Source organism: Vanacampus margaritifer, chromosome 1 (genome assembly GCF_051991255.1).
Source record: "Vanacampus margaritifer isolate UIUO_Vmar chromosome 1, RoL_Vmar_1.0, whole genome shotgun sequence".
Classification (NCBI taxonomy): domain Eukaryota; kingdom Metazoa; phylum Chordata; class Actinopteri; order Syngnathiformes; family Syngnathidae; genus Vanacampus; species Vanacampus margaritifer.
This window is the reverse complement of record NC_135432.1, coordinates 24,205,590-24,223,662: the sequence shown is the minus strand read 5'-3', so window position 1 is coordinate 24,223,662 and position 18,073 is coordinate 24,205,590. Positions and strand designations below refer to the sequence as shown.

Below are 18,073 nucleotides of genomic sequence, written 5' to 3'. Positions count from 1 at the left end.
TTGCAAGAACATGAACTTTTTCTGCCGTTTCCTAGTCCTGTCGTGTGAATTGGTGCTTTTTTTCAGTTTGATGGTTATGGCCATTTTAAAAGTATTGCCACATTACATGTATTTGTGAAACGTTCAATTCAAAGCACCCAGAACATACTCAAAGACTGAACTGTATATTGAAGTGAGGTGTGGTAGCTGTGAATCATTCGGCTGTAAATTGTCCATTTATCAGCATGCATGCTGCCCAGCCAGCTGGTGCCTGCTGGGGTGAAGAAGCAGATTGAACTCGCCTGGTTGTCGCAGTGGGTGCAGGTGGGCCCTGCCATAAGATACCAGGATGCTCACTGGGACAGACCGGCCCCATTCAGACCTGCTCCATGGGGAAATGGACAGGGTGTGTTGTGGAAGAGTGAAGTGCCAAGCCTGACAAATTGGATGTAGTCTGTCGGGGATAGGAAGACAGTGCCATTGTGAGGTTGTTATAATATGAAGAAGCAGGTGTGGGATCACGTTAAAGAGGAGGGGACATTATTTATATTCATGCAATTTAAGGATATGTGTCAAAAGTGTGTGTGAAAGTGAGATAGGAGAGGAGAGGAGCAAGACTCAATGCCAGTGGTGCTATTTTCGCAAGTGCACAATGTCTGTTAGGTGTACTGTCAATAGCTATTCCATGCGTCATTGACCACATTAGTTGTTTTGTTCCAACAAGATATGTATGAAAATTACTTTTAAATGCTGATGAGTCGCTTTCATACCCATTAAGGACGCAGGAACAAGTATGAGTACATTCTCAGCAATATGAATAGGATGCTATTAAATAGCACATTATATGTTCTCCTGTATTGTAAATTGATTGCAAACGCCCATTGATTCCCTGAGTGCGGCTAAGAGTAATAAGCTAATGTGTTTGGGGTCAATACGTTGGATGGAACTATAATGACACATGACCCTGCATGCTGGACCACATGTACCTAAAGCTGTAGTTGTGATTTCCTCATGCAGTCATTTTGAGCATGGTCACCACCAGTGCCCGCTGAGTTTAGAGCAGCAGAAAACTGCAAACAGATGAAGGGTCAATGAGAGAAGCACAAGAGAAGATTTCGACCCAAGTTTATTTACATAACTTCCCCGCTGGTTGTATAAGCATCAGAACCAGGCTGTTGTCATATTGAAATTTTGATAATCTTGTCAAGTAATCACTATCCCTCCTGTTTCTGACCCAAGCCACACCCCTCAAACAACCACAATTGATAATGCGATTATGAAAGTGTGCCGTTGTGACTCATGATACAGAAAACAGTCACAGAGAACACACATCCAGCTTCAACAAAATAGCTAGCAATACTTAGCTAGCATTAGCAATATAAACAAGCTGATGTTAGCCATGGCTGCTACATCGATAGCATGAGTTATTAAATGTTATCAGTTTGAAGTTTTTTTATTTTTTATGTATTCTTCAATTAAAAATCAAAGAAGTGATATACTTACCTAGCAGAAATGTTGCTAATTCCACCTGGCTTCCAAATCCTTTAAGCTGCCTCAGGTCCCTTTGCTCTGCTTCTGTAAGGTAGTCTAATTCCCTGTTGTTGGAAAATAAAGGATGGACATTTTTTTATTTTCTGGAGGTGGATATTCTGCCCTAGTTTGAGTAAACCTCGTGAAGCTAAAGGTAAAGGTCAGCGCAAAACCACGGGAGTGTGCCGTGAATCTATGACCAATGTTTGACAACTCATCAATAAGCGTAGCATTCTGATTAATTGTTTGTTCTGAATTCTGAATCTCTGATTGATTGTTTGTTCTCTCTTTCTCTCTCTCTGTCTGCTGCCATGATGCTTATCTAAATTGTGACACTTTGGAGAATGGCCACTTAAACCATGTGGCATTAATCCATGTTAAATTATGTTCTGTCCTTTGTGTGACCTTTTCATATAGCTTTACTCTGGTTGCGGACAGACACTTAGAGTGCCACACAATAGTGCCTGACTTTGTTTTATTGCATACAAATGTTATGTGGTTTATTTGTTGTCTAACGGTTGTATACTTAGTATCTGAGCCATAAGCAAAGCACAGTTATTGCCAGCTTCTCTGACAGTCTCCAAGGAGTCATGACACGTCATCTCTCTTGCGCAAAGCGGCTTTGTCTTGTATCTCTGAGCATCCAAACAAGTCGAGTTCAACCTGAGTTCAAAAGCAAGTTTAGAGAGAGGGCGAAAGGTGTTTGCTTTACCCTCACGCCACTCTCTCTCTCAAACTTTGGGGATTTAGCTTTTTTTTCAAAAAAAGAGGACACTCAGCCCAACCTTGAGTTACAAGATGTCATACATTCAAACTATTTTAGCATATGCCTCCTGTATGTGTAGAAAATATAACAACAAAAAAACATTACTTTCTTTTAACGTCTTACATTTTTTGCTTCGCAATCTTTTTATTTTTTACTTTGAGCGGGGTTCGTACCCATCGCCTCCGATGCGGCAGCTCAACATTTGCCATTCAGCTAAAGTTGTGGGTCGTCGTCACAGCCAGTGCGCGGTCTGCCAGCCACGGTAAACATTGCATTGCACTCCGCCTCTAGTCAAAGTCCTTTTGTACCATTCTTTGTGAAAGGTATGAATAATTATTTGTCCTCTACCTTGCTAAAGATCCGGTAGCTAAGTCGTTGGTCTCCCATCCTTCAAAAGCTGACGTTTTTCCTCAAAAGAAAGACGTGAAAATAGTTTTATATTATCCATATACCGCTTTGCTGTGCACTAAGTGTGTTATGAATTCACGAATGCACTGTGCAAACGTACATTCACATATGAATAATATAGAGACGTAAAAAGGCTGACTACGTATGCGCAAACATACATCGCTATGCGGACAGGGCTGGCAAAAGCACAGTAGCGGTGTGCCTTCAGGAGGATAATTTTTGCAGCATTTTTGCCTGCAGGCCAGACGAAGTAATGAGTCATTTTTAATTGAGGTATGAAAATCACCAAATGTTGTCACTTTGAAATGTATAGTAGTGTATGCTTTCTGAAATTAAAGAAATTATTAAAATAAATGGAAAAAGCCAAACGGTTTCAACTTTCGTTTCAGCCTGGGGCAGGCAAGGTGCCTGCCCTGACCGCACGTTACTGCTTGAAAGACATTGGGGGGCTCTGACTCCAGCTCCGGTTGACCAATAACCATGCAGTTAGTTCAGTTTTAACGTCACCTCCATGCCCCTTTGACAATGTTTTCAATTTGATTTAGTGTTTGACTGTTTTGTCATTTTGTTGACAGAAATTCTTGAAATTGCAATTGTCACTCGCTCGCAAAACAAAGAATAAAGAAAATTGACGAAGTGATGGCTTGCCACTTGAAAACATACTGTAAGTCAAGGTACCAAATGTATAGTCGTTATAGTCAACATTAAAGAATTCTTAAGTGCAGTGCTTTGAAAGTTTGGCATAGCAAATAGTGATTTAACCACTTGCGTGACTCGTCTCTTCCCGCCGACGACGATGCCCACCTTTCAGCAAGTGCACAATGACGCGAAAAATACATGGGCTGAGCGCCGACTGAAGTACGTTTGTATTTTTGCGAGGCTTCGCGTCATAAAACATTTGGCATGTATGCGGAAGCACTTGGCGAAAGGTGGGCATCGTCATTGACGGGAACTGACAAGTAATGTAATTGCCCAGCTCTAAATTTCACCAGCCAGCAGCAACATCGGTAAGGAATTTATTGTAGTCATATTTAAAACTGTGCAGTTCACATGCAGCTTTTCTGCTCACTACTTAACTGTAGCAAATTTTTTACTTTACATACACAACTTGGCCAATCACAAACTATGAATTGAAAGTGTTTTAAAGCTGTTTAGGTGACATAAGTACAGATTGTTTATTGCATAATGTTACATTTCACCCCAAGATATTACAACAACTGACCCGGGTTGGGGGGGGGCTGGGGGTAATTTGAAAAAATTCACTTCTTGAGTTTGAGATCAAGTCACACATTTCCCATTGTGTTACACAGGCAATGTCTATGCCATATATTAGTAGACAACTAATAGTAGTAGTAATGGCAGTAAATGAAGTTTACATAACAGTTTGCACACCCTAGAAGAGAGTTATAAAGTAGACACAAACGTTAACAATGTTTAAAATGGCTTTATCTATGACTTTCTTCTTCGGTTGACATTGCTGACAAATTTAAATGTCAGGGTGACTTGCTTGAAAGAAATCCTACCAAATGTATTGTCTGCTTTAAATGTCAATGATTTCAATTTTTTCCTGTGGCAGCTTCATAGCCAATGAATAGGAAGATCGTGCTGTGCAAAGGGGGTAAATACACACCAGTTTTCTAGCATTTTTATTTTTTAGTTATTTATTTGTATTTGTGGGGGACAGGGAAAAAGCCCTGCCACAACTTCCCCGTTTGGATGAGTCAACAGCACCTCTGTTGGTTGCAGCGAAGTTTTTCATTGATATTTGGCCTCCGATTCTTCAAGACATAATTCAGCAATCCCACACAATTGATTGATTTCTGAATGATCAGATAAATTAATCAAAACAGATTAGATCACCTGACTGTAACCCCATATTCCTGCAAGGGTGCCGGCTCCTTATCCTGTGCAAAATCCTTATATTCTATCTGAAATGGATTGGGCTTCAGCTTTGCAAGTCTTAAGATCAGGACGTGTCCCCCTCTGGTTGTGCTCAGCACGGTTATCGCAGCTTCATGATCACACTATCAAAGCGCATGGCCACGCTCCTTTTAAGATTTTAACAGCGGCACAAAAATGGAGAAAAAAAAAGCCCATTTGTGCCACATTAGGTGTGTCTGATGGTTGAGCCGCCACGGGAGCTCAGGGACAGCGTCCGTGTGAGATAAGCGTGTATGGCGGCATGCTCGCCAAAGGGCGCGTGCGTCGGCTGCTCATTAGGATTCCGCTGGCTGCTGAACGAGACTCAGATGAGAAGAGCTGATGAGAGGACAAGCAACGGAGAGACGGAAATAGATCTAAACTAAAAGTGGACACGAGGAGGAAAGGAATGTTGTCTTTGTAAGGGTAGACGTGTTAGATGAGGCGCCTAACTAGAGACACCAGGAAGAATTAAATACTTCGCTGCACTCTAAAAATGGATTGGTTAAAAAAAAAAACTACCAATCTAGTAGGTTAAGATCATATTGGGTTGATTAACCAATAGATTGGTCAGACATCGACCATTCCGGGTGGTTATGGGCATACCAATTTTATTGGTTAGTCAAACAACCAATGGAATTGGTTACAATAGAAAGCAAGTCTAGATAGATCACTTGGAAATATATTTATTGTATCAATTTACTGCATTATAAATGTATTTATTAATTATTATAAGTGATTACAATATATAAATAATATAGTGTTTAAAAATGGAAATGTGTGTCTAGATAGATGACTAGGCGTGACCAGCTCAGTGGGCTAGTTGTAGAGTGTCTGCCCTGAGACTGGGAGGTTGTGGGTTCTACCCCTGGCTTGGTCATACCAAAAACTATAAAAATGCCCATTTGCCTCCCTGCTTGACACTCAGCATTATGGGTTTTAATTGGGGGGTTAGATCCTCACGGCCCCCACTGCTGTTCACCGCTCTCTCAGGGGATACATCAAATGCGGAGAACAAATGTTGCCCCACTTAGGTGGGTGTGACAACCTTTTTTTTTTTACGCGGTATTCCCAATATGTTCTATGCAGCCCCACTTGTCTAAACATGGTATTCTGATTAATATTGTGTTTGTGGAACATGAATTAAGCAGAAAAAGCCACCCATTTTCATCCATATCAGGGGGCGGCCATTTTGCCACTTGCTGTCGACTGAAAATGACATCACAGTTGCTCAGGGCTCAGATAACGACCAATCATGGCTCAGCTTGCAAACTAGCAATATGACTAGACTGAGAAAACAATTAAGATGTGATTGGTCGTTACCAGAACTCTAAGCAACTGTGGCCAAATGGCCGCCCCCTGAGATGGATAAAAATGAGGGGAATTTTACTGCTTAATTCATACTCCACAAAGGCAATATTAATCAGAATGACGTGCTTCGACTAGTTGGGTTGCATAGAACATAATTATTGTAAATGTATTTTTTTTTGGGTTGACTTCCCTTTTAACATTTCAGCAACCCTAAAGCTTTTCTCTTCTCTCACTTTGTCTATTTTCTCCCCACACTTTGGCCATTCTAACTGTGATTAGCAGAGAGATAAGAAGACCATAATTCTTCCATTTTCTGCTCCATTAGTTGGCCTTACTTGACACAGTCGGCCTATTTCAGTGTTCGGGGACCGTCATCTTTCTTCTGTTTTTTCCACAACCTCGCATCCAATAAACAACTCTGGAAATTACACGATTATATGACGACATCTGATTGAGCATCAACACTCAAACCTCTACAGTATCTTCACCACAAAAGTTCCTTTGGACATTTCTGTGGTAGTCTGTTAAATAACCCCTTGAAAATGTGTCTCACTCTCATGTGCTGTTGTGTCTCAATAGACCATTAACACTTTGATGGCAGTTCGGGAGCTCGTTTGACATTTAAGAGACATCGCCATCCTTTTCACTTAACCTTTCTCTACTTCTCCTGTCCTCCTTCTGCAGTCTTTCTTTTATTCACCTTTTTGCAATTCCATGTGTCCCTTTTTTTGAGCTCCCCATCTCTCCGCTTCTCTGTCTCTCTGAATGAGAGCAAATGGAGTAGGGCAGCGAGGTGGAACCTCCCGCCTCATCTGGTAATGAGTCTGGAAAGTTCCCAGTCCAAAGCACACTGTCACCATGGAGATTGAGGTAAAGTTGTTGGCGCTGCCTCTTTGAACGCCGCGGCGAGAGCAAACAATGCCAAGGTCAACGCTCCTAGGGGTCTGTTTTACCATCTGCAACCACAAAGACACGCCGCATTCTTTACGGACTCACTGGACCACCCTAGTTCTGGAATACCACCCGCTTTCCTTTGATTTATCACAATCCTCTCTTTTTTTGAACACCTTTGTGAAAAGTCTCTCACAAATGTGTTTCAACCCTATTTTTAATAGAGCCGTTAATGTCAAACATAAACTCAAAACAGTTAGGTATATATACCATCTTTTTTTTTCCTTTTAATCATTGATACTCTTGTCAACAACAACTAAATAACTGAGTGCAAAATCAGTGATTCACTGTTCAATTTTGACTTTGCTCATCTTGTCCAGTGTTGGACCACAAAACGATTCGAGTTCACACGCTGTCTTCGTGTTCTTGTTGATTTTATTCCTTTCCTTAATGCTGTTACTTATCTGAGTGCCATATTTCACTGTCTCCTTCATCACCCCCTCGGAGGCCTCCATTTATTGTTACATTTTCTTATTAATGTTCAGAAGTCTTGACAAGGAAACAATAGCAATTGTGTCTTTTTTTTCTTCTTTTTTTCTTAGCTTTTGACTGTTGCACAGGTTCGACTGCACACAGCAGTTGCAAGTCTTTGCTTGTATGCTAATTGCATACAGTTGTATCGGCCCACACACTGAACACAGGAGGAGGTTCTGTCAATATTTCTTGTCAAGATTGACTCTCGCGGCGTGTTGTTTCTTTTTTTTTTTTTTTTTTTCTTGTGGCACCAGAAGCATTTAATATATTAAATATTAGATGCAATTTTTGGTAAGATAGTGTGCACAATACAAACAATGCAATACCTCTCGGAGCATGTCAGTCATTGTTGTATCCCACCGGAGGATACTATGGATTTGTAGTAGACTGTCTACCACAGAGATTGATTGTGCATAAAAAACAGGTCACAGTTTTATTTGGTCCCTTTCAACGGAAGCGTATTGCATTCATACCAAAAACTCAACAATTTTTTGGGGGAGCTGTGGTTTTTTTTGAGTATTTTTTTTTCTGTTTTTCGAAATGTTTTTTGACAGAAAAAAAATATAGGCTGAAAAAAATATTTAGAAAAACAGGAGGAAAAATTAAAATTACTGTGAATGCAATACGCTTACGCAATCAGACTCCTTATTGATTATTTTATAGATTAAATTTATTTTTCTCCCACCTTTTCTCCAGTTATTCATAAAACAAATTTCAAATATAAAAACTCTCTCTGCAGTCTGTCAGTGTGACTAAGACTGTTTATGGTTTAGGCTTGTGTTGTATGGCAGCTCTCCACGCAGCTCTGTTGTCGGCAGTGGTCTGCCAAGTTTTGTCTATCTTCTTCCATTTCATATTTCTTTTTGCAACATCTTTATATCTAAGTCTCGGTCTGCCTTGATTTCTCTTGCCATTACAGAGTTGTGAGTACAGCAGTTGATGAGGGAGCCGATCTTTATCCATCCTCTGGACGTGTCCTAGCCATCTTAGGTTTTTCACATTGAGGATATCGTCCATTGAGGGCAGATCGGCGCGTCTCAGGATCTCTGCATTTGTGATCCTGTCATACCACTAGATGTCCATTATGTCCCTCAGTTGCTGCATCATGTATGCATGCATTGAATTATTGAATTAATTTATTTGTTTTGAGCAGATCAATAAATCCAAACATAGCAATATATTGTAACAAACGATCAGAAAATAGTCAGAGCAAGAAAAAAAGAAAAAAACCATCATGTATACCAGTAGCAATAAAGAAAGCTCAACGTGTGCTTCTCAAAAAGGAGTGGGAAGAGGATAACTTATTAAATCCCACCGCCATCTTCCAACAAAATACACAGCATTCATACAGCTTCAGCTTCCCTAATAATTATATTACCTCCATACAAGTCCTACTGGTCAATAGCATGTTAAAAAAAACTGGAACAATATATATAGATACAGTACAATCTAAATAATAATTGACACAATTTTAGAATACAATATGTTGCCGCAATAATTGAATACCAACAATGGTAATAAAACAACAACAACAACAACAAATCAATATCAACAATGGTAAGAAAAGCCAGTACAGGGCAATTAATGGTGTAACCCCAGACTGTTCCATAGTTTTACCCCACATACAGACACACAAAAACTCTTCCTGGTATTTTGGTAGTGTAAAATTCTTAAAGCCTCATACCATACATAACCTACTCTCTCTAAGTTTTAAAAAAAAAAAGTACATTATTTAGTAGCGATCTACCAAACACTTTAAATAAGATTAATAAGGTATAATATTTCACAAGGTCATGTAACTTAATTAAATTTGATTGAATAAACAAAGTATTTGTGTGTGCAATAAAATTTGAGTTTGTGTATAATCCTTACTGCGCGTTTTTGCAATATAAATAAGGGCTGTGTGACTCATACTTCAATACAATAGGTGAGATATGGGAGAACTAAGGAATAGTATAATATTCTGAGAGCATCATGATATAAGAATTCCTTTTGTTTTATTCATGATTGAGAAGCTTTTGGCTCTGTGTATTTTCAACTCTGGATTGCTTTTGTATTTTACAAATATCAATACTTTTGTTTATATTCAGAATTAATTTGTTGAGTTCCATCCATTTCTTAATTTTTTTTGTATTTACCGTACTCACAAGTTCGCTATAATTGTCACTACTATAGAATATATTTGTATCATCTGCAAACAATATTATTATCAATAATTTTGATACATTAAATGAGTCATTTATGAACAGGTTAAAAAACTGAGGACCTAGCACTGATCCCTTGGGTACACCACAAGCAATACCAAGTTGATCAGATTGATGTTCACCCATTTTAACATATTGTGTTCGTTTGGTGAAATTACTTTTTAACCAGTTCCCAGCTATCCCTCTAATCCCATATTTCTCCAATTTATTGAGTAAAAGTGAGTGATTTATGGTATCAAATGCTTTTTTAAGCTCAATAAATATTCCAACAGCATGCTTCTTGTTATTCAGTGCGTTTGCCATTTCTTCAACTGCTTCAATCAGAGCCATTGATGTTGTCCTTTTAGCTCTGAAGCCATTTTGGGCTTAATTTAGTACTTGGTATTTTTCTAAGAATTTCTCTAAAGAGTTGAAGAGCTTCTCAAGAATTGTTGAAAACTATGGAAGCAATGATAACATTTACCAAAAACTTATTGAAATAATTTACAGTCAGTTTTATCATAGTTTGGGCCACACTCATCCTCAAAGTACTCTGGATAGAGGATAATTGTTTTGCAATTTAACAATCATTTTGTACATTTTCTTTTTCTTATTTGTCCATATCATAATTGATCATAAGTGCAGTTTATGTACTAGATGTGCTAGTGAGAGAGGTTAGTCATGTTACCTTAGTTCCGTGGTTGTTATTACTTGTCCAGGTCTGTAATATCTCTCACCACCAACACTTTTGCTTCTTCAGGTGTTCCATTTCATTTAATGAATATTTTACAGTTGGATACCCAGGTGTGTTGGATCTTCTTTTTTTTTTAGATATCTTGCCCTTTTTGCGATGTCAGCATTCCGTTTGGTCAAGTGATCATTCATGTAGATGTCCGTTCCCTTCGGTTTTCGTCCTTTTTTTCTAACAGTGCCGTCTTTGCCATAAGGAACTCAATTGCACGAGACCTAGAACAGGATCCAACACCGATCACTGACTGACTGAATGACACTGAGACTGCCGCTTTGAAGAAAAGGCTTCGTGACCATTGTGAGTGTGTATGCTCCGACTATGATAAAATCCTGAGGAAAACGGGGAAGAATTCTACAGTGACCTGAGAGAAACCATCAAAAATATGCCCACTACAGATAATCTAATAATTGCTGGAGACCTTAATGCCCGTGTGAAATATAAAAACAGTCAGATGGATTAAAGATTTAAAACAGCATCCGAGACTTTACCATAACAACACCTCTTTTTCAGGTCATCCCCATCATTGGTCCCCCATTGGCACAGCTAAAGAATTTATGTAAATGCCACTATTACACCGATGTAACTATTAGCGTGGGCTGATTAGTCATGCCTGAAGAATGACGCACAAAGATGACTTAAAAAAGAAGGAAAAATAAGTGAATGTCGTGTTACAGTCTCAAATGCTAAAAATAATTGACAAGCTGTCATCGGGGAAACAAACATTTCCCTGGAGCTGAAATAATGTGAACCGGTTGTCAAAATGTAACCAGTTTTCATTTCCCATCCTTGATTGCAGTTGGCATCAAAACGTATCACAGCTTGATTACACAGACAAGTAAAACTTAATACGGTATCAATTGGAGGGTTTAGATTATATTGCTGTTACTGTTACGTTTTACGTCTACATTCTGGTCTGATGGTCTGCATAAATTGTATGACTCCATTTGTAATTGTCCCAAATGCGAAGTCATGCCTCACCCTTAATTGGGACTGAGGGCAGACCCAATACAGCTGGTATTTGCACTGCAGGATGAAGAGGATTTTCTGGGTTTACCACTTGGTGCAGCAAAGGGAGGAGAGATGGGACAGGAAATTGGAAACGAGAAATTGCCACGATGGAAGGTTGAGAGTGGGCTGAGAAACAAAGTGACAAATATTCAGTGAGGGGATTGAAGGCAGCAAATGGAAGGGAGAGGAAAAAACTGAGAGATGGATTACTTCAATACATAGACATTGGCAGAGCATGTAAAATGTCTGTGTGGTAATTTGTTTCCCCACACTTTGTCTGATAATACAATGTATCCTTTGGTAGACTCTCTTGGAGAGCCTTTTTTGTTTTGTTTCAGCCAATTCCCGTCAAGTTTAAGTGAACCCATTTGACTTTTACCCTGATCTGTTTCTTTGGACTAAATTATAGATTGAAATTTTGTTTTTAGTTTTCTCTTAGTAAGTCATTTTGGGCATGGTCCAATTAAAATACTATAGGTTGACTGTCTAAAAATCACTTAAGAGAAACCAACACATGCTCAATTATGCACATTATTACTGATGATTATCTGTGACCATCCGTTCACTGAAACACTTGTCAATTACTTCTCTTACAGTGCCACCAATTTTCTTTCAGAATTCTGACGTAAACTTCAAAATATATTCAATTATTTTGGTTGAATGCTTGGGATTGGAAAGCTTCGAGGTACCACTTGTCTTGACTGAAAGCATCCAGCAAGTTGTAGCTTACCTCTGAGAACATTTAAATAACAGGAAGCACATGCTCCTCTTCCGCATGGTATGAGATGTTCTCCCCTTTAAAGTATGTAACGTATAATCACCTCTGATAGAATCTCCTTCTGCCTTGTAATGTGCAAAGTTGACTTGATGAATGGTATGCAATAATGTGTCTGGGCCTTCCATCAGTCACAATTAAAAGTGACTGATGATTGCATCTTAATCTACTGTAGCCTTATTAGCTGTGTGCTATCAAGAAGATAAAGGACTTTACACACTAAACTTGGCGACAGCAGGAATAGTAGGAAAGTCATCACGGACCACATGCGCCAAATCCTATTTGTCGACAGGTGGGCAAATTGTCGGTTGTCTTATTACTTTAGCTAATATTAACTCATTTGCTCCTACAACTGTATAAATACTTTCTATTTTAAATGTTTTAAGTGTCCCAAAGATGTATTTGTAGATTTTTTTTTATTTGTTTTTTTTATTATGTTGGAGCATACACAAATAAGGCTTTGATGCAGCCTCTCAACTGCAGAGAACGGTTGAAGAAGTAGTAGTTGTAGTTATTTAAAAAAAAAAATGGCCAGCAGGTGGCAGCAGAGCAAAATAGATCAACCAGGGCCATGTTGAAAAAAGCTCATTTATCCACAGTTCCAAACAGATTTGTGAATAATGATGAAACTTGGCTATATTCTAATGCTAATTGCTGCAAAACGGAAACAGATAGAAATATACTTTTTTTTCCTGATGAAAGAAGAGACTCTAATCTTTCTTTTGGTGTAGGTTCCTTTTTTTTATAGCAAGGGGTTGCTTCAGTGAAAATGGCTGGGAGTGAATGAGTAAAATGCTATCTTGGTTGACAGTTCAACAGCGCTAAACAATGCGATGCACTCACCATTATCCAACATTTTTTTTGCAGATATTGGAAGCTGGATGTGTTGTTTACCTGCGCCGGTCCCGCATTGTAACATTGGAAATATGACGGCAGAAAAACTTGCGTTTGGTTGTAATGCTAAATATTATCTTGGTGGGAATTTCAGAAGTGCTATTGGAAATGCCGTTTACCTCACACATTGTAACATTGGAAATATACCACCAGAAGTGGGCACTTGCATCAATCGTCAATTCCCGTCAATGTTGATGCCCACTGTTTGCCGAGTGCTTCCGTGTTTTCAGCGAATACTTTGACGCAAAGCCTCACAAAAAATACACGGAATGAGAAGGACTATCTGTATTCGCCCCAATCAACGGACGCAAACCTGCTTCAGTCCGTGCTCAGTTTGTGTACTTTTTCCAACGCTTTGCATCATTGTGCACTTGTCGAAAGGTGTCATTGACAGGAATTGAGGATTGACAGAAGTGCCCGCCTCTGTATACTGTTAGAAAGCTCAGCTGTGTTGTACGGGGCGGCATGGCTCAGTGGTTGTCTCCCATCCGTGAGGTTGTGGGTTCGATCCTCACCCCTGGTGACCATGTCGAAGTGTCCAAGACACTGAACCCCGATTTGCTCCCAGTGGACCTGGCAGCGCCTTGCATGGCAGCAGCCGACCACTGGTGTATGAGTGTGTGCATGAATGGGTAAATGTGAGGCTTAATTGTAAAGCGTAGTTAAAGCGCGATATAAATGCAGTCCATTTACCATTTGTCTGATCGGCAGGTGGGTACCACAGTGGGTATTAGAACTACATTTCCCATTCTTAGATGCAAAAGCAGGAAGTAGTTCTTCTAGTTCTGATCATTGCCTATTGCCTGCTACCAATTAGATGCAGATGCAAATAAGAACGCAAAAGTGAATTTAGAAGTTAATAGGAAGAAATTTAACAGTTAAATTTTCTTTTATTGGGTTTGTCGTATGAATCGGTATGCGTAATTGACATATAGAGTAGGCCTACATGCCAAAAATCGGGACGCCAGGAAAGGACCTGCATAATATCAGGACAAAACAATGAGGTTCGTGAAATCTGCCGGGACACGGGACCCAAGGCTCTAAAGGCGACTGTCCCAACCAAAATGTGACATCTGGTCACTTAATTTAAAACAACATAATAACTTTACTAAGTTCACTAGCATAATATTAACCACACAATAGTAAACACCATAGACAGGCTAAAGATTAGTATCTATGCAGCGGTGGTAAAACTCTTTGCACGACTGCCTTATACTGTTATACGAGCAAGGTGACCAGTTAAGCTTGTAAAGGCACTACTGTATTATGTAAAGGATAGAATATTATGCTCTCCCTCAGACAAACCCCATTAGGGTTTCCCGGTGGATCACCATTTCACTCTTTCTTTCTCTCCTAGCATTAGCACATTTATATTTTACACATCCGTGCAATCCCTGCTTGCAATTGAAGCTGTCAAGTCACACACTCTTTTTCAATTAACTCATCCCCGATATAGTACTCACACCTGCTCACCTACAACCTGACACAAACTTTGTTGCGTTGCAGCTCTCACAGCTAAGCCTTCATTTTTCCCTCTGATTGAACATCTCTGCGAATTCTATTGAGTTGTGCTGTCAGTGGAAAAGTCTGCAATATATGGTGCAATTTTAAGGAGACTGACTGTGAATGCTCCATCTTCAGGGAATAGTTATTAAATGGAGCAATGGTCCACAGTGCACTCAGGAGACATTCTGTTAACACTAATGGTGTGTGGTGCACCCATGGTCCCACCCATTTAGTTTAGGCAAATTTGCCTGGTGGTTGCAATAACATAGTTGGGCTATTTGAGGGAATTGTGATGTACGGTATAGCTCTCAGTCTCTACTGCCAGTGACCCGTATCAGTTAAAACGTCGTAAACCTGAATGAAAGTGTAATTTAATGTTCTGCATGCCATCTAACTCTAACTTTGAAGAACTGTCAAAAACGTGGTTGGACTAGCATTCTTTTGGCATGCGTGGGCTCCGAGCCCAATTCCAGTCAGTAGTCTAATGGATTCCGCTCTGTTCTTTACAGAGCGAAAATATATTCAAATGAAGGTGAAAAGTGCATCCGCTGGGGCTGAAAATGTTTCCACTCGAGTGAGACTTTGCAGTTATCCTCAGATGAATAAATGAATACATTTGTTCGCTTAACTCTTCAATCCCGGTTTGGGAGCCTCAGCCTGAGCTACGTAATGCTATTTAAACAGTTTCCTCACTCTTTTTATTTATTTATTTATTATTATTTATTTATTTTTACTTTTGATGTCCTCCTGGACCTCAGATTATGCTCTGCTGTTGTCTGGTGTCAATGCAGAGAATATTTCCACAAGTTGTGAGTTTTCATAATTTTGCCTTTATACATAGCCTCAGTGAATTTGAAAGTGTTGACTTTTAGCTTTCAGAAACTTCATTAAAATATGGCACTTACCATTCCTAAATTATTGGCATTTTATGTAAAACGTCCACAGAGCACAGATTTTTGACTCGGGTCACACACTGGCCGTGGCCTCCAGCTATCCACCACACACACTTGTGACGTTTGGCCTCTGTCATGTCTCTGCTGAACGGAGTCTTTTCCTTTAGCAGTTATTCATGGCATGTCATAACACTACCTCCACCATATTTGGCATATGATGTGGTATTCTTTGGATCATGAGCCGTTTACTCCCTTTCTGCATACTATTCTCCTGGCATCATTATGACCTTGGTTTGATCTGTCCAAATACGCTGATTGCAGAAGACGGGAAGCTTTTTTGGGGGGGATTTTTTCTGACACTCTAAACAGGTGGAATGTTATTAGTGGTTTGCACAATCTTGAATCCTCCGCATTTGCATTTGTGAAGCTGTCTATTAATGACAGATTTAAAGATTTTGACAATGAAACATTTACTTTCTCAAGATTTGACTTGATGGATGTTTTTTTAATTGTTTATTTTACTCCATAAGGAAATTATCCTGTGATCATTCACTTCAGTGGTCTTACTGTGAGTTACTGAAAAGCACCCAATGACCATTAAATGGAAAATAAATAGAATATTGTTGAATGGTAAAGTCAGTGGTCTGTTTCCAAACGGATAAAGCATAATGGTTATATTTACAAAAGCGCCAAATACCTTTAAGCCCCTGAAAATTGGTGTGTTTTGCACATAAAAAGGCTATAATTCCTCAATAGCAATTGTCAAATCTCTTAAATAAAATCCTTGATTCTGCACTTATTCTTACACAAATAATTGTATGTATTATCACATCCGTATTGTCTTTTATTAAGCTTAAATTGGTCTTTCATGGTCTTTGAGGCACAGCGTCCGAGGCGAGAGCCTTCCTGTGACTTGGGTGTATATTTATCATTCACACACACAGATTAATGGGGTAAGCTGTGCCACTCATCTGGCATAAATGCAGTCAGAGAGAAGTGCAGCTGAGCAAACTGCTCCAGTTGGAGACAGAGAGCAGAGGGGAATGTAAGTGAGGTGCAGCAAAGATAATGGACTATTCATGCCAGTGTCCCGTTAGTGACAGGCTGCCACGGTGGATATGCATCAGCCATGAACCAAAGACTGTGGGAACCAATGGCGGTAATGACAAACATATTCACTTAGATATCAAGTATGTTACCGTATAAGCCGGGATTTAATATTTGAACATGCGGATGGATGAGTGAAGCTTTTGTTTTATTGTTTGTAGAATTGCAATGATGGATAAATAAGGGCAGCAAAGTTTTTGTGACACGTCAAGACTCATTTTATGTTCTCACAAGAATTCACAATCCTATGAAGAGTGAGGATGAAGATTCACTCACACACCATAATGGTAATATTACGGTGGACTTGTTTAGTCTTGATTGTGAAACAGAAACCCCCAAACCAAAGGAGAGCTCAGTCGGGTTGATACTGTGCAGTGTGCAATGGCTTTAGGGGTTCTACATTTAATTGTGGTTGATAAATTGATAGTGATTTCCAAAGATTTGCAGACTTTTGTAGTTTTTATATAATGTATTTGCTCTTTGAACATTTTCAACCATATTCAGGAGAATCATCAATATATTTATTTTCGTGGTGGATTCTCATTTAATGTTCATATGTACAGTAGTTGTATACTATTAAATGTTTGCCGAGATGCTTTTTTTTTAAATTCACTTGTATTTTTTTGGGTAGAAAAGTAAGCCTGCACTTGGTATTCAAATTCCATCAAACTTCATACATTGTTTTTACTGAAGCGCCCCCAGCATTTATAACGTATGCTGCATACAACAATTAATGAAGTCTGTTATTTGATAAGGAGTCTGTTTATTATGCTTGCAGATTCAAACGTGAGTAATTGCTGCTAATTTCATTTTCGAAAATGGGCATGTTTAATTAAACAAGACTTTTTTTTTCCTATGTCAAACCAAGTTTTGCCAGGTTGTAATTTGTCCCTTGTATTTTTGTTCGCTTAAATGAAACAACCTGCTTTTTAGTTGTCATGGCTGTTCAATTAACGGATTTCACAAGCGAAAAAAGTTTAAAAGCTTTCCTGTTTGCTCTTCCTATCTTATTGCATGACCGCCATGTCGCTGGACATGATGGACTTGGGGGGCAACAATTATTAGACTGTAGACTTCCAGCAGATGGTTTGCTCGGTAGTGCAAACGACAGGAAGTTGCATATGTTCACAGATTGTTGTTCAGACCTGTTTGCACACGTGCAAATGATTTTGCTCGTCTGTGTGTGTGGCTGTGTGCACTTGAATACGCTCACCTACTCTGAAATAGGACAAGCCGACTGTGTGTGTGCGTGCGTGTGCGCAGCGCTCTCTGTTGTCTCGCATCATCACCTCAGCAGATTGGAGCAGCAGCTGATGGCGGTTATCAAATCCCGGCTGGTTCTCCGTCAGTCTCTTTCCATTCTTGTCCTGCCAGCGTCTCAGGGGGTTCTCCCTGCTTAAGCAAGGGTAAATCAAATCACTTCCCACAGCCACGCCATTAGGGCTTGCCAAATTGTTAATCATCCAGAGAGGTGGTGAAAAAGGTGCATAGCAAAAGGCAAAAATGAACATTTTCAAGGTAGGACTGCATCAGACAATCAATTTCACTCTACATTGTGGTGTGGTTTCCTCTATAAGAATCTGTCACAGCAATGTGCACACACAGACTTTGCTGTGT

General features: G+C 39.5%; 1 protein-coding gene across 5 annotated transcripts in view; it reads left to right on the top strand.

The window, feature by feature from the left end:
* kazna (kazrin, periplakin interacting protein a) overlaps positions 1-18,073 on the top strand; it is a 138,132-nt gene that overhangs the window by 60,459 nt on the left and 59,600 nt on the right. The window contains exon 1 of one of the 5 annotated variants that reach the window (XM_077585812.1): positions 16,369-16,508. The exons of the other annotated variants lie outside the window; for them this stretch is intronic. Coding sequence (XP_077441938.1) covers positions 16,418-16,508 — 91 coding nt within the window. The 5' untranslated portion in view covers positions 16,369-16,417. Of the gene's footprint in view, positions 1-16,368; positions 16,509-18,073 lie in introns of those variants that run through there. 5 annotated transcript variants of the gene reach the window in all.